This window comes from Poeciliopsis prolifica, unplaced genomic scaffold, assembly GCF_027474105.1.
Source record: "Poeciliopsis prolifica strain line A6 unplaced genomic scaffold, Auburn_PproV2 SCAFFOLD017, whole genome shotgun sequence".
Classification (NCBI taxonomy): domain Eukaryota; kingdom Metazoa; phylum Chordata; class Actinopteri; order Cyprinodontiformes; family Poeciliidae; genus Poeciliopsis; species Poeciliopsis prolifica.
The window spans coordinates 5,321,565-5,345,669 of record NW_026562392.1 but is presented as its reverse complement, the minus strand read 5'-3'; the positions used below and the strand labels follow the sequence as shown (position 1 = coordinate 5,345,669).

General features: G+C 42.0%; 3 protein-coding genes across 12 annotated transcripts in view; 1 reads left to right on the top strand and 2 right to left on the bottom strand.

Annotated features, from left to right (window-relative positions):
• LOC129367582 (zinc finger protein 236-like) overlaps nucleotides 1–1,603 on the top strand; it is a 47,328-nt gene extending 45,725 nt beyond the window's left edge. For both annotated transcript variants that reach the window (XM_055042125.1, XM_055042124.1), the window contains exon 32: nucleotides 956–1,603. In XM_055042125.1, the coding sequence (XP_054898100.1) occupies nucleotides 956–1,086 (131 nt within the window). In that variant the 3' untranslated portion in view covers nucleotides 1,087–1,603. The remainder of the gene's footprint in view (nucleotides 1–955) is intronic.
• A 2,839-nt stretch (nucleotides 1,604–4,442) lies between these two features.
• On the bottom strand, nucleotides 4,443–20,830 carry mbpb (myelin basic protein b). Of its 5 annotated transcripts, XM_055042301.1 has the most exons (7): nucleotides 20,545–20,828; nucleotides 13,016–13,120; nucleotides 12,828–12,854; nucleotides 11,643–11,672; nucleotides 9,819–9,890; nucleotides 9,596–9,614; nucleotides 4,443–5,766 (listed from the first exon to the last, which is right to left on the bottom strand). In XM_055042301.1, the coding sequence occupies exons 1-6, from the start codon at nucleotides 20,662–20,664 to the stop codon at nucleotides 9,612–9,614; spliced, it is 357 nt and encodes a 118-aa protein (XP_054898276.1). In that variant the 5' UTR covers nucleotides 20,665–20,828; the 3' UTR covers nucleotides 4,443–5,766; nucleotides 9,596–9,611. The 5 variants fall into 5 exon arrangements, with proteins under 5 accessions (XP_054898276.1, XP_054898279.1, XP_054898275.1 ...); XM_055042304.1 differs by lacking the exon at nucleotides 11,643–11,672 and having other exon boundaries at nucleotides 20,545–20,830; XM_055042300.1 differs by lacking the exon at nucleotides 9,596–9,614.
• Nucleotides 20,831–20,848: 18 nt separating this feature from the next.
• The window catches only part of LOC129367684 (myelin basic protein-like), an 84,608-nt gene continuing 81,351 nt past the window's right edge, over nucleotides 20,849–24,105 (bottom strand). For all 5 annotated transcript variants that reach the window (XM_055042299.1, XM_055042295.1, XM_055042294.1 and 2 more), the window contains one exon: nucleotides 20,849–21,161. In XM_055042299.1, the coding sequence (XP_054898274.1) occupies nucleotides 20,863–21,161 (299 nt within the window). In that variant the 3' untranslated portion in view covers nucleotides 20,849–20,862. The remainder of the gene's footprint in view (nucleotides 21,162–24,105) is intronic.

The following is a 24,105-nucleotide window of genomic DNA, read 5'->3' as shown; positions in this document are numbered from 1 at the left end:
ACTAATTTATAAAAAAAAAATAAAAATCCCATATCCTCTTAGAGGCGTGACGTCAGCAGTTTGCAAAGGCGGATTTTTAAATGCACACAAAGTGGAATGCACTCTGAAATGTCGGACGTGCTGGATGCGCTCGACGCGTCTGACATTGCAAACGGTTCAAAATGCGCCATCAACGCGCCATCAACGCGATGTCACGTAAACTTTGAGTGTAAACCAAACGTACCTGACGCTCAAAATGTATTTGGCGTGAACGCACCGTAACACGAAGACATGGCTTAAGGAACAGCAACCATTAGACGCTACACCTAAGATATTATCACTGGCATTTTCACTGTGGAATCAAGATTCCCTTGCACTCGTGTTATTCTGTTTCTGTTATTCTCTCTCTCTCGTGCTCCAGAATTATTGCCAAATTGCGGGTTTTTTCGACTTTCAGATGTATCACGAAGAGACGACAACAGCGACTCCCGCTGTGAGACTCGACTCAGAGTGTGGCCCACCCCTGCATCATCGCAGGAGCGCCATCCGAACCTCTCGGCCCCGAGCCAAACTGTCGTTTTATCCCTAATCGATTTGAAGTCGCAACGCCTCCCGCCGCATTTACAACTTCCAAATGAGGCCGTTTTGCATCAGTCATCCGGTTGGGATGGTGTGCTCCGCGCACACCGTGTTTTCATAGGGAGAATAAGCTTTAAAGAAAGGAAGAATGTGAAGTATTAAAACAAATGCTTCAGCGAGGAGAGGGAGATTGCTTTTTGACCGATGGGCTCATCTGCATGACATCTCCGAGCAAATCGCTCTCAGACTGAGAGCTGCCAGAGCTCTCAGTCTGATGAGTGTTAACCGGATTCTCTTCCGCTTTTCAGAGCTCATTCTTTCTGTTGATGTTGTTCACTGGAACTGTCTTGCAAATGTACTCTGATTTTTTTTTTTTTATTGCTATTTCTTCTTCCAGCCACTGCAGGTCAATTACAAGACGTGTCCCTTGGCCAGGACGAGCCGGCGCCTCCGGTGGAGGTATCGCCCGAGCTGGACCTGGAAGTGGTTCCGGAACCCAGCGGAGACTGGCACAACGTGTTCCCCTGACTGCACTCGCAGAGTTTCGCAGCAGAAGTTCGGCGAATGTTGAGCTGGGTAGAGGGAAAAGAAAAAAAAAAAGATTTCTGACTTTTTATACGAGTTCCATTTAGAAGGGAGGCGTCTTGCTGCTGCAGCACAATTAGCGGTGAAGAGACGGGAGGCAAGCCGCGTCGGGCGACCGGTCACCACTGGTCCATGAAGTATTTGTCACTTTTGCTGACATGTTTATACTGTAAATACCACGCCTGGAAGTGATGTCATTTTCAGCTCGATGGCAGCCGCAGGTCGACCTCTCGATGATGTCACGATTGCGGCTGTAGTTTCAAGCAGCGTTGTAAATACTGTATCTAGAGGCGTATATTTTCTGAAAAACACTGGGAAAAAGCTGATTGTTTGAATAAATGTAATAAATAATTTTAGCATATTATCGAGTAAAGCCAAGATGGTACTCCTTTGTTTTTGTTTTGTTTTTTGTAGTTTTATTTTCTATTGGTGACTCAAAAACAAACAAACAAAAACCAAATTAAAGGACATTTTCTGTAAATGTAACGTGTTCTTTTTGCAGTAAAGGAAAGAAAAATGTGGCAAAATGTCAAACAAGAGCACAAGCCAGCTTGTGACTCATTGTGACATTGTGACAATCATTGTGACTCAGCACAATGATTGTGCTGAGTCATTACAACCCGAAGTGAAACCCAGCCATTAATTAAATCCAGCTCTGTATAAATGCAGCTGTTCTGTAAAGGTCCCGGCGCCGAGGCAAAGAATATCAGAGAACAAGCAGCAACACAAAGACTGAGCACAGCAGATGAGACGGGGAGAAAGTGTAAAGCGGGGTCGGGTCGCAAAACAGTCAAATTCATGTATCAACACAGAGGCCTTAAAACGCTTAAATCGGTTAATCACAAGTCTCAAATTTCTATTTTCTATATTAGATGTCTTTTCTTTTTGGATGACAATACTCACAGGATCGTTACTATTCAGGGTGATGAAGTTTCTTCGCTGCTTTCTGTGACTCAAGGCAGTGGAGGCTGTCAGTAAATCCCTGCTAACGTAGCTAGCAGGCTTTCTTGGATGAAGTTTGTACACTTCTGGGGCGGCATACGTCTTTCATAACATGCAAGACGATCTTAAGAAGGTCTTAAACTTGAGTTGGTGGAACATGCAGAAACTAACCTGCAGGCCGGGTGAGTGAAGCATGGATCAGTTCACACAGCAGGAGGGAAAAGCTATTGGTTGGCCTTTTGTTCTGTTATAGGGTCAGGTTTGTGATCTTTTTGGGCGAGTGGCACGAAGGAAACATTGCTGAAAAAAATTCTTGAGAAATCGTTTTGGAGTAGCTTGTGGCGCAAGCCATTTTAGGAGCACAGTAAAAGACGGAGGCGATCTGGACACAGATCAAAACGTAACATTTTGACCTGCGTTCGAAACCGGCGCTACACACCGACCCCCCACTGTGACACACAGCGGTGCCAGAGTTGATTGAAAGACGGATGGAGCCCAAAACAGGAAAACAATCTGAGGGAGAAAATAAGTATTTTCAGAGGAATGTGTTTCTAAGTATTATTTCAGAGGTGGATTACAAATACATATCTTACTTTGTTTAAAATTAAAAACTGCTTGGGATATTTATACCAAGACCAGCTAATAATAATAATAATAATCTTTATTGTCATTATAGAAACCATGCAACAAGTTACATGGATTATAACAAAATTGGGTGATAAATAATACCAGAGGGTATTTAATGTCCTTATGGCTACCAATTCTGCACTAAAATAGAAATTGTTTTAAACATTTTCAAATTTCTGAAACATATTTACTTTCCGAAAGCAAAAAGATTTGTTTATAAAAACCACCTTGTGTTGACCAAAGCAAGTCCATGGCGATGTGCTACTGGGCAAACCTGACCTGAGACGTTCAAGTGCTGCGTGAAAATAAAAATCCAAATTCATCAATCGGTTCTAATCATTTTGTAAAGAAGCAAAAAACAAGAAAAATGTACAGTAGGCACACTTTGTTCTTCATTTGTGATTACAGGGAGCAAGGAGAGCCTTCAGAGGCGAAATGTTGGGACGTTTGCTCGCGCTCTTTCAAACATGAGGAAGCAGTTCCTGCCCCTTCATCCACCGATCCGTCTGCTGTGCCTCCACATCAGTCCCTGCTGGAAAAGGAAGCTGCAGAGAAGGAGGAAAGGGAAAGAAACGTTTCCTCACAGCGAGCTCCAAAGTCTCTCTTCAAAACTGGAGGAACGTCTTACTTTTCAGCAAGCAATTACGGTTGAACCCCGAATCATCCAGACAGATTTAGGCCTTCAGGTTATAGAGACGATAACATTATGGAGTGAGTCAGCCACAGTCCCAACACAGTCAGAGAAACTACGAAGGAAGCTTATTATGGTTAGGTCTAAATATTCAATTGAATTCTGAATATGTGTAAATCTTGTTTCTTATACCTGAGCACTGGTTATCCATCCTTGTAGGGCTGCGTCTGTTGGATCTGGTCGCTGCCTTGTGTCTTGAGGTCGAGTCTTAGAGTTAAGTTTCGCTCCTCAGTCTACGGACGAGACGCGTTGCCCGTTCAACCTGTAAGGTTTTGCTTTCCGATGCAAACATTTTGCACACCCCTTTTGGCGATTTCAACCGATCTTTGACCCGTGACCCCGTCTCAACATTTCTCACTGGAAAAAAGGACTGATTACATTTGTGGTGACGTGACCTTTCTCTCTTATTCAGGGTCAAAGCTGCAGTTTGGCGCTCATCTTTCTTCATCCTTTGTCACGAGTCATGATATCGTCCACATATCCGGAGAGAGAAATTCACTTGCTAACTATGTGCCGTGAAGAGCGCTGGTCTTGGAAGATGGCGTGCTATTTGCTTGGATGTGCATTAACTCGGCCACTTCCTTTGACACAGTCCACACAGTTTGTGAATCAGACATTTTATCTGTTTCAGTTTTCTTCGTAAAGCTCTAATTGGCAAAGTGCTCAGTCAGTAAAGATAGTTTAACCAGCAAGTCGACGTCGTCCCAAGGGAACTGGTTCATATGTGGTTATCTGGGAGGGGAAGGGGACTGAAGGCAAATGCACGCCACACTTTTCAAATCTTTATTTTAATTCTGCATCACTTCAGCGTTACATAAAATCCCATCAAGGTTTTGAAGCTATTTCAATGTGGTTGGATATGAAGGCGTTTATTTATGAAACAAAAGACAAAAACTCCTCTTTTGGACCTCTGCGTAACGCTGTTACACGTCCCGTCGCTCTCCAAGTCCGCTTTTCGTCTTCATTTCAAAGCTACGGCATTTTCTGCCAGACATGTTGGGAGGAAGAAAAAAAAAACAGACTCTGAAAACACAGATGGTAGGGTTGGTTTATGCGTTTTTTATTTTTTATTTTTATGTTCAGTTAACAGGCCAGTCACGTTTTTATTACACGTACAGTAATAAGGAGAGTTGAGTTGTTTACATTCGTTCCTGGGATCCATTCAGCAAAAGGAAAGGAAAAAGAAAAACAGACATGGAGCTTCTTTTTTTCTTTTTTAATCGTTGGTCTTTGTTTTTTTTAACACAAAATTTAACACATTCGTGAGGAAAAACACTTTATATTCATTTCAGAGTTAATCACAGAGCACCTTTGTGAAAACCGTGTGTTGCTTTCTTTATTCGCCAAAAGGAAACACAGCTAATTGTTTTTATTTATTTATCTATTGTAATTTTTTGGCAGTCAGGAGGAAACGGCACATTTGGGGAACTGGATTTAGCTCTGAGTGTGCAATAGAAACACGGCCAACAGCAGACGACACAGAAGCATCGAGCGCGTCTCCCACTTTACGGACGTGGGAGGAAAACGCCGATGGTTAGTGAACCAAAGAGGAAGTAGTTTCTTTTTTTTTCTTTCTGCGCAAAACCACCAGCTGCTTAAAAGTTCAAAACGCTACATTCATAACAGGACGCTTCACATGAGGGGAGGAAGCGCGTGGAAAGACGACTAGTAAAAATAATGATCATAATGATGAGCTGTTAAAGTTTTCGCAACGCGACGCTTTAGAGGAAATGTTCGAGGGGACGACGCGGACAGAAAGACGAGACAGAAAACGGCTCCTTTTTAAAGAAGAAAAAAAATCATTAATATCATTATTACCTTTACTTCTAATCAACCAATCAACAAGCGGCATTGACGGTGAAGTCAGCGGTACTTGCGCCGGCCTGCGTGACCCTTGGCTGACCCCGGGGCCGCTTCGGGGTCTTAGCCACCTTTCTGTTAGAAACCCGACAAAGACGAGACTGAAAAAAAATGACATAAATAAAAGAAACGCAACCCGCACACACAGGTAGAAAGGAGATCGTTCAGGCTGGCACACACTGCGCCGCTTCAGGATCTCAGGCATCTCACACTGGCACACACTTTGCACGACGCTTGGCGGTAGGGAACAGAGATTGTGTTGCTGTCTGAGCAGCCGGATGAGCGTTTGTTCAAAAGAGGGGTAATAGCGAACATTACGGTGTTAAAAATAAAAAATAAAAGGCAGCTCAGTTTGAGGGGATGACGAGACTTCCTCCTTCTTTTTCAATTGTTTGGTTTTGCACCCCCCATGATGTGCTCTCAAACGTCGACCCTCTTGGTGTTGGAAGGCGTTTTTTTTCGGGGGGGCTTCAGCGTTTGGCTGGGGAGGCACTCCTGCTACCCTGTGAAACAAAACAACACGGAGATCATCAGCACACAAGAGCAAGAGACGATCTCTAATCTGATGTTAGCGGTCTGCTGCAGTTTCTCCAGCGCGGTGGTCACTTTCCAGAAAGGTCTGCCGTGAAATGCAGGTGATTATTGTGAGCAAATGATTCCTGCTGAGGGGGATTGTTAGAGTCATTCCTCCCACAAAAGGAGAAGGAGAAAAAAAAATGAAGAAAATATGCTGAGTCTATAATTGCTTCCCGAGGAACGCGTTCCTCTCCGGTTCATTAGTTCGCTCACCAAGCCTGAGAGCCGCGCTCAAATGTCATTGAGTTGCTCTCGTCTTTTCGGCTGTTTTCTGCCCTCCATCTAAATGAGATTATGAGATCACAGCGCAGCAGAAGCCAGATATTTACATGTGCTGCATGTTAAACTGTCTGACATCAAATCGAGCAGGTTTGTTGCTCCAAGGCAGGACCACCCAACTTTTGATTTTTCTTTTTCCTGAGTTGAGTTAAATGTTTTTTTTTTATTTTATTTTATTTTCTCTGGGCTTCTTGCTTTAGTTTGCTGTAGGTTTGTACTTATTTTATTTTTTTTGCTTTTCTGCACCCGCGCGTCGGCTTTGTCGACCGTTAGCCGCTTCGTAACAAATATGGTGGCGTGCTTTGCGTCGTCGCACATCTGGAAGCCTCAGTTGTGCCCAATCCAAATATGTTCTGCACCACATGGCTTCCACCTGATGCAATCCGTTTTGAAGCACACCAGACCCTCATTCTGCCGTTTCAGGCCCCCTTTCTTTTTCCTCTAAACTGCTTTTTAAGCCTTTACTTTTCTGTCATGTAGGAAATGGGAATCATTTAAATGATCTTAATTCATCTAAATCAAGAGGTTGTTTTCTTCTGATTGGATGCAGACAGCTTTGTTTCCAGCTAAACAGTTAGTTTTTCAGCTTTCAGACACTTTCAGCCACGTAGGCTGCTTTTGAAATGAAAAAAAAAAAAAACATTCATACATTTTGCAACTGGGAAAGATAAAAAAGCGTCGTATCTGAACCACGGACTGTAGCTTGTTTGATTGACTTTTAAGCTGCAGAAGATCTCCCAGAGAGCGTGACACATATCAGAGATTTACTTCTCTAAACCCCGAGATAAAGTTCCTCTTTTGAAGTAAGATGTAGCCGAGAGTCACGGCAACGCTGCATGCTCAATAAAAAATAAAAATCATTTAAAGGATTCAAGTACAGCTGTTCCATCACTCAGCCAAAAAGTTTTAAAAAGGCGGCTTTAAATTCCCCCGAGGGAATAAAACGCCGGAGCCGAGGAGGATCCCGCATCGTGGTTCACGATCAGATGAATCGTACAGAAACAGTGCAGCAACTATTACTCGAGCTGATGCAGAAACCACTGCCAGTGATCATTTGGTCCCGTCCTCCATCCTTCCACGGACTGCAAACGAAAGCCCCCGTCGAAGGGGAGCGGCCCCAAATGAGCACGTCTGCGTCATTTGGGGCCGCGAATCGAACCCTTTTCGTCAGGCCAGATGTCCGCAGAGAGATGATGTTATCTGTCGTGATTATGTTCTAAAAACAAAAGAGGCGGAATGAATTTGTTAATTGGATTAGCGGAGTTGTTTAGACTGCGAAAAAGACTTCTGGAGCCGTTTGCCTGTGGATGAGACATTTTGGTTTAGTAACAGTTAGAAAAAAAATGTCTAGTTCAGCTTTTGGCACTTCATTACATGGGACAGATTTAAAGGTGTAAAGTTCTTAAATGAATAGAAAAAAATAGACTAGTGTTCTGTACTGAAAACACAAAGCTAAAAGACAAACAAAGTTATTACTTTTTAATTTAGAGGCACTGTTATATTGAAGCTGTTTTTTTTGTTTTCTGTTAAATACTAACAAGTTTTTTCTAATCATGAGGAAGACCCAGCGAATTATCTGAAGACTGAAAATCGACGTCCAGCTGAGCAACATTCATGGAAATGTTATTAATTCAATTACTATAAACCCTATAAGGAGAAAACTAAGAGAAAGAGTGATAATGTGCGTTTGAACTGGATCAATGCGTGTTGTTTTATAAAAATTCTGTTTGTCAATCTTTTTTTTTTTTCAGTGTTTTCATTTCATCTGGACTCCCTCATCTGTCCTGAAAGGGGGGGGAGGGAAAAAAAGGGACTGAAAAGCTGCAGCGCTTTGGATTTAAACCTGCCGCCGAAAGGCTTGAGTGAAGAAACGGAGTGTGAAGCAGCAGTCAGCACTGGAGTGGGCCGCATTCTGATTTGTGCTTTTGGATTATGTGGCAGAATAGGAATAAATGGCTCAAACGCCTCGGAGTCCACACTGATTAGCCGACCTGGAGAGATTTAGAAGACATTAAAAAAAAAGTCACCCTTCATCTTCCAGATTTATTTCATACGTTTCGGCTCAGATGCTCAGAGTTTAGGCCCTGCTAATAAAGATGGAGCCCTTGGGAAATTTGGATTTCTCCCTCCGCCGACGACTTGTTAAACTGAATGGAGTTTAATTTGAGGCCGCGGCTTATAAGGAGATCCTTTGGAGCGCAGAGAACTCGACAGAATGACGCAGATGCTAATGATAGGAAAAACAGTTTCAGTGTTGGAAGCCTTCGGAGCGCGAGCATACGCCGCGTCAGTACGTCATTCCAGACTTTAAATTATCCACCTTTACAAAGTGTCTTTTGGACCTTTCTACTCTGGCGAAATGTAAAACGTAAAGGCACATTTCAGAAAAAAAAAGCCTCTCTCTATTTGACAAACGTATGTCATCGTTTGGCACGCTGCAATTATTGGCTGACTCGTCCACATCCACCCGAAGCTTTATGTAAAGCTAACTGTTGCCAGCGAGCTTTACACTCTTGTGTCGATATGGAGCAATTAACAGCGAAGGGCTTTTTTGTTTTATTTTGCTTTTCGATAAAGTACCTTTTGAGCTTTTAGATGCTTTGTGTTAACGACGGAAATCATTGAGCATCGGATCAAAGTGGTTTTCAGTGAATAAAAGCAAAGTTTGCATTTATTTTCTTTTGTGTGCTTAATTTTCCCACGTTGATACTTATTGACAGATTCCTATATATTTGCCGTTGCTTTGACAGCCGACTGGATTGGACACCATAGCCTGAATTGACCAGTTTTGTGTGCGGTGGCTGCGTGAAAGAAATTTGGACCAAACTGTGTCTCACGAATGAAACTCTTTTCACAAAAATGGTAGATGAATGCAAAACATTTATCTTTTAGCTCAGCTTTATGCTTTCTATGCATTGGCATGTACCGTAAAGCAGACTTTAGTTGTCCCCAAACCTGCTTCGAATGACATTATTACAGCATATCTCAATACAGCAAGTGCTTTCAGAAGAAGAGCGATCTGCATTTTCTTTTTGCTGCTGAGAATAGAGTGATTGTTTGAGTTTTCTTTCTCCAACGGAGCGCAAATGAAATGATGAAAGTGGTTGCCTTCCTTTCCGTAACGAGGAAACGTTTGCTGTTTCAAACACACAGTCTGAAATGTTCATTTTCAAAACTTTCCCCTTTGTGTTTTTGCTGAGCCAAAGCCAAAACTTAAGTGCAAAAACAATGAGTACCTGTGCATATCAGTACTAGATCGTGCACACGCATCAACAACGCATAAGCTGCGTATTATATCAGCGACGCCATAAAGCTTAGAAGACGCCCGGCGATCAACGGCGTGTCTATAAGCCTCATTATTGTGCTTCTGGTTGCCGTAGCAATGACATTATAGTGTTGTCCAAGCGAATCAATGCTGAGCAAATGTGCAGCGAGTTAAGCGGCGAGGAACCCCTCCATCACACGGTATTTACTCACTTTGCTGCTGATATCATCACTGAGGCAGAAAACGAAAATGGAAAGACAGAGGCAGGAGCATCGTTAGGGGAGAAATATGCACTCTTGATGCTTTTACAACCAGGACAAGAAAAGCAGTGAGATGAAATCATAACTTGGATATATTGAGCAGTAAAAAACAAAACAACAACAAAAAAGAGAAACAGGAGACAGAAACAAAAAAGATTTCTCGTCGTCTTCTTACCATTTTGAAGATCCTAGTCAGGGTGCCTTTGCCGTCCCCAGCGCCGGCCTTCTTGGTTGACTTCTGTTGGCCCTGGCAGGTGGAAAAGAAGAGGAATTCAAGTGTGTCAAATAATAATTATAATAAAAGTAGTATTTCACGCATTGTTAAGGGACTGAGATGTGGCTTTTTTAAAGAGAGCCGTGGATTGATTCATAATTCAACCCAGAGTCGTGGCATTAATCAGGAATCGGCGAGAAGGCAGAAACGACTGATCCTTCACTAGAATATTCTGAAGAGTGACGGATTCCTGTGTTCTCCAGCCACTCCGGTTATTGATTAGGGTGAAATCCAACTGTGCCCCGACTTGACGGAATGATTGCATCGCAGCCCCCTTTTAACATTCCTGGTGTTTGAATTATGCATGAGTCTGGAGGCTGCAAAGGAGCAACAAAGGCTCAGGGTGACGTAATTAGCTGAGAACTTTTGTGTCATTTATGCAAGGCCATCTGTGCACACAAGGTCTCGCTTTTTACTGTCAAAGAGAGCATGAGAGCGTCTTGAGAAATCTGATTATTGACAAAAATCTCATTTATTTCAGTAATTCAAATCAAATAGTCAAACTCGTGGAATAATTTAGTCAAAAGGTTTATGGCTTTCATCTAATGAAAACCCCAAATTTTGGTCTCTTGGAAAATTTGAATATCAGATAAGATCAATATATATTTTATATATATATGTTTTATATATCCAGAAATGTTGCTAATAAACTAAACTTGAGTTTTCCAGCAAATAGCCAATGACACCCGACACAAGGAGGGAGAGCCACATAGAAGCAGATTGTTTGCAGAGAGCCATGTCCGACTATAATGATGGAAAGTTCAGTGGAAGGACAAAGTGAATGTATGTTTTCTTTCAGCTTATCAGATTTTGTCCTTGTGATACAGACATTCTTTTGAAAAATAAAGATATTCATAAGAGGCTCAGTTTTTTTTTCTTTTTACTGATTTATTGATTTTCCCTTTCAATAATTTTCTAATCTGCAGATGAATATATATATATATATATATATATATATATAAAATTTAATCCTGCTTACAAGTTTGTTTCGGCAGATAACTAAGCGACTGTGAATAAAATAGGTGAGCGGTAACAGGGTTAAACCAATTTAAAAATAAAGAAAAATGTTCCTTTAAAGATGACAAACATAACCTTCCAGTTGGCAGAAAATAACTATTGTTGCCGATTTCAGAGTAAATCTGCACCAGACAAGCCAAACTGTCCAAAAAATGTTCGATGAGGCAATGCAAGCAAAAATGTAACTTTACATTAAAAAAAAAGAAATCCATCAACATATTTATGCATTAATATTATTATTAGGACGTAAAATAACCAGGGAACCAGTGCCAATAGGTTTTGGACAGTCCCTTAGCAATGTCTCTGTTCTTCTTTAATCCACAGCTAATGTGACCTCACAGCCACAGCGGTGTTAAAAGATGTGATGCTGCAGTGGAACCATTAGAATGACATAAGTTCCATGAAGAAGCGAGTAATGGTGGTATTATCATCAGAGTCATAATGTTGAAACGTGAGACGGCACCAGTCGCAGGATGACAGTGATATAGTTTCACTAAAGTCCGGGATTAAGGTTTTTATCTGTGATGTATGGGAAGATTAGGAAGACTTAGTGGGGAATGGAAGGCAAACGTAAGAACAGACACTGGCGTCGTGCTGCGAGGTTCATTAAGGAGATGGGGGTGACTTGATTGTTGAAGGAACGACTCTTTCATTTAAAGAGAACATGAAAATTCTGTCTGATCTTTCGGCCGTTTTCAAACCACCTACCAGGCCTATCTTGGCAGCTAGTCCCCTCCACTGGGAGTGCGGAGAAAGAAGAGACAGAAGGGAGGGAGGGAAAACACAGAAACAGTGTGTTTTAGTGCAGAGGCGGGATGGGGAGGAGAGGGGCTGAGTGGTTGAGGAAGGTGGGGAGGCAGAGGGAAAGTTCGGGGAGGAGCAGGTGTTCGCATCGAAACGCGGTGCATCAGATCACATTTGGAAGGGTTTGTACGGATTGATTTGTAATAATAATAACGCAACTTTCTTGCAAGCTCTTTTAAACTGATTTTGATTACAAATATGTGACGGGTGCAAACAAAAACTGAGATAAACCCTATATGTTTTGTTTCTGTTTGTTCTTTCTTGATTAAAAAAACAAAAAAGAAGGCAGTTCTCAAAGTTAAAACTTTAGATTGAACCATTACAAAAAACCTTCTACCTCTCAGTCACATCCAGAACAACCAACTGGAGGTAAATCCAGTGAAAGTTTTAGAAGTTTGTTTCAAAACAAGTAGCAATAAGAAGACATGTGGGAGGTCTTACATGGTAGCAATCACAGCTTGAGAGAGATCCAGCAACCTATTATCAGTTTGATGTTTAATCAAATGTCCTAATAAAGAAAAGGTATGGCAAGACTGGCCCAAACATGGCCGTCCGCCAAAATGTAACTGCGCATTTTACAACCCTGAACCAGACAAGAGGCCTGTGGATACTCTGGAGGAGCTGTAGAGACCCGTGGCTCACTAGACAGAGCTGGCTACATGGCAGAAACATAAGAAGACAGACTCGCCTCCCATGAGGGTAATAACCCTAAACCATCTTAGCATTATGTCCCATTATGGCCTCAGTCAATGTTCAGACGTAAATCTGTGGCCAGATTTGGTATTTTTTTGGTTCCCAGACAGTCCCTGTCCAATCCGACAGCAGACGAGTTTTACTGCTCGACATAAGTCGGGTCTAGCAGATGGACGCTGTGGTTGTCCGATTTTTATTTGTGGAAGAGATGTGAAAGCCTCGTCACTTTTCTTGCACCGGTCCGTCTAAAGTACCTTGAGCCGTGTGGTCGTAATGTGGGTCCATCAGTACTTTTGCAAAGCACCGGATAAGTTACCTTTCAGGAAAATACCAGACTTTTTCATTATTATTTCTATTTGAACGCTTGTAGTGCAATAAAAAGTGAAGCAGACTCACCCTAGATTTAGGAGGGGCGGGGGACACCTGAGGAATAGTTCAGAGCAGACAGTGAAGAGAAGAAGGTTTGAGTTGGTGGAAGACAAACACAGACAAACAGCAGAGGCAAAGCTTGGCTGGGTAACTGCGCTGGGGCTCTCTGACCCTGAGAGTCCCTGAGGGTAGCGAGAGGTTTAGCTATGACTCACGATCGTGCGGAAGAAGTGCACCACGGCGTTCTCAGCTCCGCGTTTGCGTGGCGAGGTGGCAGACGCTTTCTGAGGGGCTGGAGAGAGAGCACCTCGGAAAGAACCCTGCGGAGAAAAGCAGAGGAGCGGCCTTGAACACATCTGGGGGGACATGTTGGCTGTGCAAAAGGTGCGGGCGCCGATTCCCAAGCACACGCGTGTGCTAGGCAAACCCACGCTCATCTTTCGTTCGCCAGTGACCAGGGCAACAACTCAAAGGAAGCACAGTGAGCACATGCCAACAAAGACATAATTTGGCACACATGGATGCAGATGCAATGGGCAAAACTTTTAAACTCGAGAATACATGAAAGAGAAGAGTATGTCGCTTCTGTTGCATTTGCAGCTTGTCCTGTAGCTGAATACAAAGTGAACGGCAGACGTGTGAATAGGGTTACATACCTGGAGTCCCCGAACTGGCTTGAAAGAAAATTGTAAAGATTAATATACTGCTTGATATGAAGGGAAGAAAGGTGCAGAACGGTGGACTTCACTATCATCCATTCCCTTCCTGATCGGGAAGGTCAACAGGAGGTCCAACAGGTGCAAAGGTCACTTGAAAAATGAAGAACTTCCACAATAAAGTGTTCAGGTTTTCATGTTTCCTTCTGTTAAATGTGGAACTCTTCAGTTTCTACTTCCTTAGACGGCTTTGAGACTTCTTTACATCTGGAAAGTCATGTCAGTCTACGGATGGCTCAGAATGTCTTCTCTGTTTGAACTCAACTGAATTTACATCAAGAAACACAAAATCAAGCGATGCAGTCATATATATATATATATATATATTTGCATTCTGATGCTTATTATAACGAAAGGCAGTCAGATTCAGTTTGTAATGATCAAGATCTTCATTCGTCTACTTTCACTGAGTTAACAAACTGATATCAGTTTTACAGACTGTAAGAAGCTCTGAATCTGGACATCAAAACTCAAACAAAAAAATGTTTTGAAGCTTCACTTTCCTTGACGAAACTACACTTTTGCACCCTCGCTTCCTCGATGGTCTAAAACTGAAAACATTTATAATACAATATATTTTTGCTCCACAAGAATGCAAATAGAAACTTCAGCCTTCACTTCACACAACATTCAGTGTGTGTGTGGGTGCGTGGGCGTGTGTGTGTAAATGTCAAGAATCTGCTGCAAGACTCATTCTGAGAATTTTATATTTGTTTTAGAAAAAGTCAGTAAAGAATTGTTTAACTGCTGGAGCTGAGAAATAAATTCAGGAGCGTGGGAATGACAGTCTTTCTTCTTGCTGCAAAATATGAAAATATGTTTCTCAAACAGATTAGGAAGTCTTAAAAAGGCATAATGGATCTTCCTCTGACTCGACCTTCTCTCCGTCTTTCTTCTGGACGGGACTCAAACGTCCCCCGTGAGGCGTTGGCGTTTTAACGATGTCATTTTTTTTTGGGTTTTGATGAGGCATAAATCTTGTTATAGCGAGAATTTATGTCCAGCCTCTGGGAGTTGAACACTTCCATTTTAAAGACGTCAACATCTTTTTATTTTTATTCCCCCCCCCATTCCATGCGGCCTAAGTGTCAGGGGGGAAAAGTGGAAAACAAAAGACATTGAAGGAAGTGACTAACATCAGGAAGTGAAAATAAATGAAAGTTGAAATCAGATTGCAACGATTGGCTATTAAGAAAATCAAATTTCATTGGGTAAACACCCAAGGGATGCAGACTGCTCTATCTTGACTAAAAGGAAAAGGTGGAAAATATTCGGGAAAAAAAACAAAAAACAATAAACTCCCCACAAAATACACAATCTGACCAATTTTTACGTAAAAGGGATCAACATAGTCAAAGTCTAGTATATTGAAGAGGCACATGAATACCCATAATTACACATTTCTAATTATTCTTGAGTCGCTAAGGCAATATATTTCATTAAATTGAGATAAGGAGGAGATTTAAATGAGTGTTCACTTCTTCCTACCCGTTTTCAAACAGAAAGGTAGTGGTGAGCTAATTATCTTTGCATGCACGTTTTCTCTTGTCCTTCTGATCATTTGTTTTCCAAAAAAGCTGAATGACATAAATAGGAAATAAACCTACAGGCTACTAGACAGGACACACAGGAAGCTGCTCTTTTAACATGGAAATTTGCTCCGACGTGTGCTTTTGGTCCGAGGGACGCAAAGCAAACTCTTGCTTTTAATCCACTGATAATGCTGAAAGCTGGCGGCCGCGGCGGCTCTGAACAGAATGAATTTCCATTAAATCATTGAAATCAGTAACAGAGGAGTTCCACCCAACTTACGGTCCAATATTTGGCCAGAACCTATTAAAAAAATGAGCCAAATTGGCACCAGTGGTCATGTTGAGGAGCCGCTCCCATGAGCTGAACAAAGAGACCAATTATCACCAACCCAAGAGCTGCACACAAGTCGAAAGGAGAATTAAGATTTCTGATTGTCGGACTTTTGTGTTTGGGTAAAAAAAAAAAAAAAAAAAAAAAAAATGGACTCATGAATGAGGAGGAGAAAACTGCTACACCCAAACTCTACAGAAACCTTACACCTCTTGTCACCTGGTGTATTTTTCTGTTCCACATCATCCTGATGGAGCAGCATAATTTCGCCCCAACAAGGTTTCAGAAACGGACCTTTTTCTTTTCACTGCTCCATCATTGGGTATTTTTTGGACACCAGGGGAGGGCGAGGCCGGATTTAGTTTGGTGCGAGTTGGAGGTGAGTGCACAGTGAAATCAATGGAGTGTCCTCTGAAGTCCCGGATACCGGGAGTTTATCTGTAGCGAGTGTGCCTCTGTGGGTGTGTGGGCGTGTGTGTATGTGTATGTTGATGGTGGGTTATGATTCTCATCCATTACCTCACTGCTGCCTGACATCAAAGATGTTTAAGGTAGTAGAAAAAAATGTGGGGAACTTTCACCGCCATCACTGCTACACGCATTACGGTACTCTGAAACCCGGTCTGCCTTTCATGGCTGTTTTGAATTTGGCTCTAAGAGGATGGGAAATATAAAAGACGGAGAGGGGGGGAAACAAACAAACAACACGGTCATTCCTCGTTACCAGAACTATGTGGAAGGTTTCTTTGCCTTTGACGTGAGCGAGCGAAGTCCGGCTCGGTTCCACAGCGACCAATTGATGAAGAGGCCGTGTTTCCGGAAGTGGTCTTCCGCGTGAGCCTCGGCGTGGCGAAAACGACGCGCGGGACGGGAGAGCTCTCAGGAAACGGTGCCCGCCGCGCGTGGTTTTTAACAAAAGCGGAAAGAAGAAAGAAACAAGACATCAAATAAGTCTAGGAGGCACCGAAAGCCGCCTCGTTTGGATAAATCAGCCGCGTGCCTTTGAAGTAAATCGCTGCGCGCGGCCTGACAAGCAAGAGCTTGTTGTGTCCTCGAGCGCGTTGCAATCTTTGGTGAAGGTACCTAAGAGCGGAACTTCAAACCAAACAGGAAATGACCGAAACTGAAAGGCCGTACAAGTTGACAGGTATGTTTCAGGGGAAAGAAGAACTTGAACTAGACTTTTTGTTCAAAAAGTCTAGTTCACACACACACACACACACGGAAATCTGCTGCAAAAAACAAAAGCAACAAAAAAGACTCACGCAGATACATCTGAGTTTTAAAGGTTCAATAATAAAGTTAAACCAGAACTTTTACATGGAAAGTAAACATAACTTTAGACCCTGATGATAGAACTTTTGTAGACATGAAAAATAATATTTCAACGTCTCCCGATAATATTAACGCAGTTCAAAGTTGTCGTACCAAAAAGAGTCTGAGAATTGTTCTGCGTACCATTGGTCAGCTTGATCATTTTAATAAAATCTGCAGAACAGGCAAAAAAAAATACATCACTTTAAAAAAAAAAAATTTTTAGACATTGGAAGGGAAACATGTTTTCATGCTATTCATTGAAGTTATTTTGATACACCCAGATTACTTATTCCGGTATAAAGTCTCTCATTGTTTCAAAAAATTCAAGTTTTGAAACTGCAAAAAATTTGCATTCTACCATTTCCATGTTTATATGAGTTACAAGAAATATAAAGCAGTCATATTTTTCCTCATACGCATCATCCCTCATAATCTCATGCCAGCCCACGCACCTCATGTGTTAGATAGTGGAGAACTTTCTCTTTTTGATTTGCTGTTTATATATGGCATATAGCTGCAACTCAGACAAAGAAAAACAAACAAAAATAAGCCATAGCAGCACTTTTGTTGGGAACTTGGACACTTCTGCTCTTTTCAAGTGTGACTGATAAAGCTGAGCAGGGCTGGCAATAATTCAGCACTATGAGTCATTTGGGTGTGTGTTTTTTTTTTTTTTTTTTTGTAGTTTGCATTTAATTTGCATTAAAATAAATGTGAAATTCTTTTTTTCTTTTTATCACTATGCAGCAATAATTTCTTGGTGCACTCCATATGTATGAAATACCGAAGTGACCAAATGACTTTTTATATGGGCAGACTTGCAAACTGCACGCATCTAGAAACTGATTGAACGTCGATTTGAAGTCTGTAGAAACTAATTTCAACATTTTGGGGGAAATCGTATCCCAGGATTTTTATTTTTATTTTTTTTACCCTCTTCTGTCACACAAGCTCCGACTGCGTTCTCTCGTTTCCTGGCAATTTCATCGTCAGCCTCACACAAACAAGCCGAGGCAATCGGCCATTACTGAGCTCTATCAGAGTGAAGATAAACAGTATCTCTGCTTTCCATTACGCCCACCTTGATAACTCCTTTTTTTCTTTGCTGTGAGGGACAGAATATATTTAAACTCATTAAGTCTCAACTACAGAGAAAGGCAAACACTTGTCTCCAAACCAAAAGAAAAACAACAGCAACAAATGGAAATTAGAGGAGTTGTTGGGGTTTTTTCTGACGAGTTGTTAGCGGGGCTGTTAATGATTTTTATCTGTCCTTTGAGATAAGAGAGGACCAAACACGTCCAGGCCAGTGACGAAGAAAGCAAAAATAAAACAAAGAGAGGCGCGGGGGGGTTGTTGTTAAAGAATTTTAATCAAGCAGTTTTACCCAAAACAGAACAAAAAAAAAAAACACAAGATTAGATCAGGAACAGGTCATCGATCGCCACGGGTACAAACAGTTACATGACGCCAGAGCGGAGTTAGAAAGCGTTACAAAACAAAACAAAGAAAAAAGCAGCTCGGAGACATTTGAACCTGAGGTCAACAAACTGATGATGAGAGGTCGTCCCCTCCCTCATCCAAGACACTGGGGTTGGATTACAGCATCACAGAACTGCAGGAGAGCTGAAACCAGCCTGAGGAATTAGTCCTGGATTTCTCTCTGTACCGGTTAACAAATTATGAATCAGGTTATTCAAAAGAATAACAAAAAAACTCCAGATATTTCTCAGTCTTTCCTTTCTGCTTTGACAGCTTTAAATTCGCCCCGCTGATCTCGAACTCGTCGGCGTTTAGTCGGCTGTCTTCGCTCGCCTTGAGTGACGCATCTCTTAATGAAATAATTAAAAGTGGCGAAAAAACACGAGAAACAGGAGGAGAAACCCCATGATTCCACGTACGGAGGCTGGAAGGAATTAAATATTACTAAAAAATCAACATGCAGATTTTGTCATTTCGGCGACAGATTTCTCACTAATACTGCGGCCTATAATGTAAATGTGAGTGGTTAAGGATGTGTTTGTGGTTCGACAAGAGAAAGTATCCGTCTCCTTGATTAAAACTTGTTGGAGAAGTAAAAGTTTGCAGCAGGAAGACAGCGTTGCTATTTATTCTGTTTGCTGGAGGCAGCAGAAGTGGGCGAACCTGCTAGTGACTGAAGATTTAACAACTTGAAGGCAAAACCTTGGTGAACGCAGCGCCGCCCTTGTGGATCGGTTTATTCGAAAGACTTTTATCGGTACAAACTGCAGCACGGCAAACGCGTGCTGCAGTTCACAGCTAGCGTAAGGCGTAGGAGGAATGCATATTTTCGAGCTGGTTCATCTGCAGCGCTCTGATTCGCTGCAGATGAGGAAGCAGTTAGGCATGGGCCCGTCAAGCTGCTGCGACGCCGGTTGGAGCGAAACAGCGAAAAACAAACGAAGGCTAAATTCAGCTCTTTTGGGAGCCAAAAACAAAGTCTGTGGGTGGAAAACGAAGGAGCCCCACCCATTTCACCTGTAGGAGTAATAATGGGTTTAACTGTTTGGAGACTTTCTTTATGTTCACTTCTTACACGCTTTTTACTTTTTAAAAACAAAATGTATATCGTTTTGCAACATAACCGTAAAAACTTCTACAAGTGTAACTTTAATGGGTTTTGGCACTCTATTTTTGCTCAAATCCGTGAATTAAACTCAATATGTAAACATTTTCATCATTCTTACAGTAATAATTGACTTGATGCCGTCCTACAGTGAGAATCTCAAGCCTGGCCCATGCCTAGAAGACGGCGCGTGATCAGAGTATCGCTGCTAGCGGTATGTAACCTCCAGAGGGCGGTGCTGAGCCCCGGGCCCACAGAGGGGCGGAGGGGGCGGAGCCAGCAGGTCTGAGCAGACCAATGGTAGCCAGGCCAACCAGTCCATCATGTCTGGAAGCAGAACTGGCAGGGCGCTCTGTGCCAGGAGCCCAGAAAGCATAGCATTTTTCTGTTTTATCTCAACTTTTTAACATTTTTATTATTTTGATAAACTGTCTAAAAAATATATATTTGCATTTTTATTTTACTAGTCATTTAAGAAATAATCACAGACTTAAACACCCCACAATTAGCTTGTTTGGGAAAAATAAGTTAATCTCCCCCCCTTACTTTAAAGAATAATCTTTCAATATAATTTCACAAAAAAGAAAAAAGAAAAACACAAACGGGGTTATAAAAACTAACCTGCATTTGACACAATATAAATATTTTTTCGTCGATCATTTCTCAAACATAACATAAGCACTAACTGAGAAACAGCAGCAGCAGAGAACCTCCCAAAGCAAAGTGATGAAATAATCCGATGGTAATCCGCTCTCAGCGACAAGCGTCCACTCCCAAGATTTAGGATTAACAAGTGAGGTAGCTGAAGTGAAACCCAGCTGTTTGACAAATACTCTTAATTTCACCTGAAAACCTCACAATTTTGTAAAAAAAAAAAAAAAAACTAAAAAAAAACAAAGAAACAAAACAAAAAAAAAATCGCTACAAGTGTCAGTACCATTTATGTAAAAGAATAACTTTCAGTGACACAAAATCTTATCGACTACATGGAATGTAAAAGAAGGCAAACCCCCTCTGGTGAAGTCACTGTCCCGTGTCCGGTCAACACACATCAGCAGGACAACGCCACAGTAAAAACCAACACAACCAAAGCATGTCACGAGAAATTCTTAAAGAATGTGTCACACGATCCAAAGTAAAAAAACAAGAAAAAAGAAGAAAAAAAAAAAGTGGTTCTGGGAGTGAAATCAGCAAAAATAACTAACATATACAGACGGGGCCCCCACCCCGTGAGGTTGGGACCCCTCTCTCATTTCCTCACCTTGCCCTTCCTTTTCTTGTCCCCTCCAAAGAACTTTCCTATCTGATCCAGGAGCCCGGGGTTCTTCTTTCTCCGGCCCAGCCCGAAGGCGGCCTGCGCGGAGCTGCTTGCGGATGCCATGGTTGCAGAAGGGCTTGTCGGTTTATTCGTATTAGTCGAATCTATTTTTTGTTTCGTCGCTCTCTATAATAAGAGAGCAAAGCTCAAAAGAGTGTGGGGGGTGGAAGAAAAACGAAAACGAGAAAAGAGAAAGTAGAAGGGAACGAGCAACCAAACGGTACAAAAAAAATTAAAAAGTTAAAAAAAAAAAAAGTCAGCCTATTCTAAGTCCTGCTCGGGGCTCTCCGACCCGCACTCCGACGCCGCTCCGCTGTGCTCCTGGATGGTCTGCAGCTCGTCCGACTCCGAGGGTCGCTCTTTGAAGGTGTTGTCCTCGCGGCCCGGGGCATCTCGGGAGAAGAGGCGGACCAGGTGGGGGCGTGGCGTGGCGGCGTCAGGGTCAGCTGTGCTGGCCGGGCTCCAGGGCTGGCGGGGGCCCTCAGCGCCTGTGGAGTCAGTCACCGCCGGCTTCTCCGAGACGCAGCCATTGTTCTGCCTCACATCTGCCTCGATCAGGCCTGCGCAGAAACAACAAGGGTCATCTATGGGCTCGGGCCGGCATGGCACACAGCAAAACCCGGAGCGCTACAAAGGGACCCTTATTTTATTTGATTTTATTTTTTTAAACACTGCCAGGCCCTTCCTGCTGCAGAACAGCTGATATTTGATTTTCTTCTTTTTCTTTATCAGGAAAGACGCTCACCTAGGCAACATATTTACATTTACTTAGGTTAAATTTTTTTTGAAGAAATGGGCTTTTAGGAGTACTTTATGCTATTATTCCAGTGTTACTAATTTGAAGCATTGCTACTTTTACTTGGTACAATTTCTGGATTCTCTACCCACAAATTATTTCAACCAAAAATTCACCAGACACACATCTGCAGTTTTGTTCAAGTTTCAAAACTGTTATGTTAAAAGAAATTCATTTAGAATGAAGAAAGTGTCTTGGCTGATTTTGTTATGTTGTATTTATGTGATTTATATGAATTATTTTCAATTTGGTCCTTAAAACCCCCCCACAGTTTTGGGTTTTCCACCTCAAATTAAAACCACAAATTTGCACATAGGTTTGTGATAGAAATACACAAGGTATTACATTATAGAGCAGAAGTGAAAAAGATATGCAGTTTTGAGAGTTTTTTGCTCTAATGAAAAGCTCAAAGGTGTGGCTCGCGTTTGTTTTCACCCCTCTGTACTCTGATACCCCTAAAAACAGATGGACCTAAACTGAGATCATTTAGTTATCGCAAGAGATGTCCTCCAAAGATGGTTGTGGTAAAGTACAGGTTAATCAGCCATCTTTCTGATTGGCTGATTTGTCAAATTTATCAAGCTGCTGTCCTCCAAAATCTCGCATAGCAAGCGCAAAATAAACAGGTTTCTGTCAAGAAAAGGACGGAAGGATCCGTCCAGGAGCCCTGCAAGAAAAAAACAAAACAAAAAAAACCCCAAGACTAAAATCAGAAGGTATGAAGCAGCATTTCTGCTACCCGAATGTTATAAACACTGAATAGTGGATGAAAGTGAGAAAGAAAAACACTGTTAGGGCGGTCATAGAGCAGAAAAGTCTGTTAGTGTTTTAGGTCAAAGCGTATTCATTGAGCCCACTCAATGTCGATACCTGAGAGGATTCTTGATCCAATGTGACTGAACCTGAGCTGCTTTGCAAAGAAGAATGTCACGACCTGATCGAGACACACGGCTCAAGTCTGGGACTCGTAATTGCAGCAAAATGTGGTTCTCATTTGTATTCACTGAGCTGAATACAAATGAGTGCCACGCAGTTCTGGCTATTTATTTGCAGATTTGATTAAATGATAAATTATTTCCCTCCAACTTGAAAAGCCCCCGGCATATTTAGGGGCTTCTGCAGCACTTTAAAAAGGAAACAGTCATTCCTGAAATGTCCACTTTTGACAGCCACCGGTCAATCTAGGGCAGCTCCCACAGCAGAGGACATCCAGTGCATGTCCATCCCTCCCCTCCGGCTCCGAGACAATGTACACACTGTACTGACAAGATATGGTGTAGCACTGCACGGGAAAATCTGCATGCTAATAGCAGGCTGGAACACTGGTCTTTTGTCAGGGCTGCATAGTAATTGCAGAAAGACAAAGGCCCCAGTGTCACTAAAATAACTCCTATAAGTATGGATTTTCAGCCCAATACACGGTGACACTTATCTGATTTGGGAGCAGAGAGCTCAGAGGCTGCTGTCGGCGAGCAGAGGAAGGATTTGGTTCTGCAGTGCATGGGATATTACAATAGGATGTTGTCTCATTGACATGGAATAACGTCCAAAACTGTGGGTCAAATGAAATGTAATCCCTGAGTCATATCTGGAATTTGGTGTTCGAGGAGGAAAGCCCGGAGGAGACGACGTTTGTCACCTCCCTGCCTCATTGGCAAGAGACAGTTTATAGAAGAAGTTCAAGATGCTCTTTTATCGGGTTTGCTAGAGGAAAAGAAATGAGGAAGGATGAGCCAGTGAGGCTTTTTATCTGAGTAATGTCATCTTTTAGCAGGTCACAACGTTTCTTGTTAAAGTCAAGCGTGTCTCAGAAAGTGGCGTCTGCTTTTCACTGTTGCACAAAACCTAATGAGCATTCGACTTTTCATTTTAACTCTACAGTCTAGTCCCTTCACATATGTCTTCAACAGATAACACAGTTTCTTTTTTTTTAAATGTCATAGGCATAAAGTAGGAAAAAAAAGACAAAAAGTGCAGTTGTCTTGCTTTTGCTGTAACTCTCTAGACTGTACACGCACAAACTGACAAAGAAACAAATATTAATTACAACTGCTCCATCCATAAATGATAAACTAATTGAAATCGATAGATTCCCTGGAACAGACTTTACTTTTGAACAACTGACTGATGCCAGTCTGAGTTTGTCCGAACACCCAGCCGTGTTTCAGACGTCCGAATGTCAATATCAAAGTATATTCAATATAACAATGATGCTGCCACCACCTGCTTACAGGTCGGTACAATGAACCGCTGGTGTTTGTGGGGATTAGAAACCTGCCTTGATAGGTAGCTGCTAATGAATAGCTAAAACCTGCTAATACTCAAGAAAAAAGTTTATAACTGCCTATTTCAATCATTCAAACACCAAATATATCCTTATGTGCATTAATCAGAAGAGTATAAAGGATCTTATCTAACATTAAAAGTTTTCCTTATCTCTACTTTTAGGGGTAGAGATAAGGAATCAGCACCAAACAAAATGAATGGCACTCCTGCTTGGCAAATACCAGCCAGTTGGATTCTCTTCAGATTATTATGGATATGCTCAACAAAAAAAAAAAAAAAAAACTTTGCGAATCCTTGTGTGAGAACCTCACATCAACTTTGCATCGACATTCTTCTCATCGCTTTGGCCGAACTGCATTTTATCTGACTAGAAAATTACATTTTCAAGCACCTAACGTGTCCGTGTGGGGAGTCGAGCTCCG

Bases quoted from the DNA above. Each gene is read 5' to 3' on its own strand.
- mbpb (XM_055042300.1), bottom strand. From the start codon at position 20,664: ATGGCATCCGCAAGCAGCTCCGCGCAGGCCGCCTTCGGGCTGGGCCGG. The intron at 11,673-12,827 runs GTGAGTCTGCTT...CCGCACTCCCAG, and splicing joins CCGCCCCTCCTAAATCTAGG to TGGAGGGGACTAGCTGCCAA. The intron at 9,891-11,642 runs GTAGGTGGTTTG...TCCACCTGCCAG, and splicing joins TAGCTGCCAAGATAGGCCTG to GGCCAACAGAAGTCAACCAA.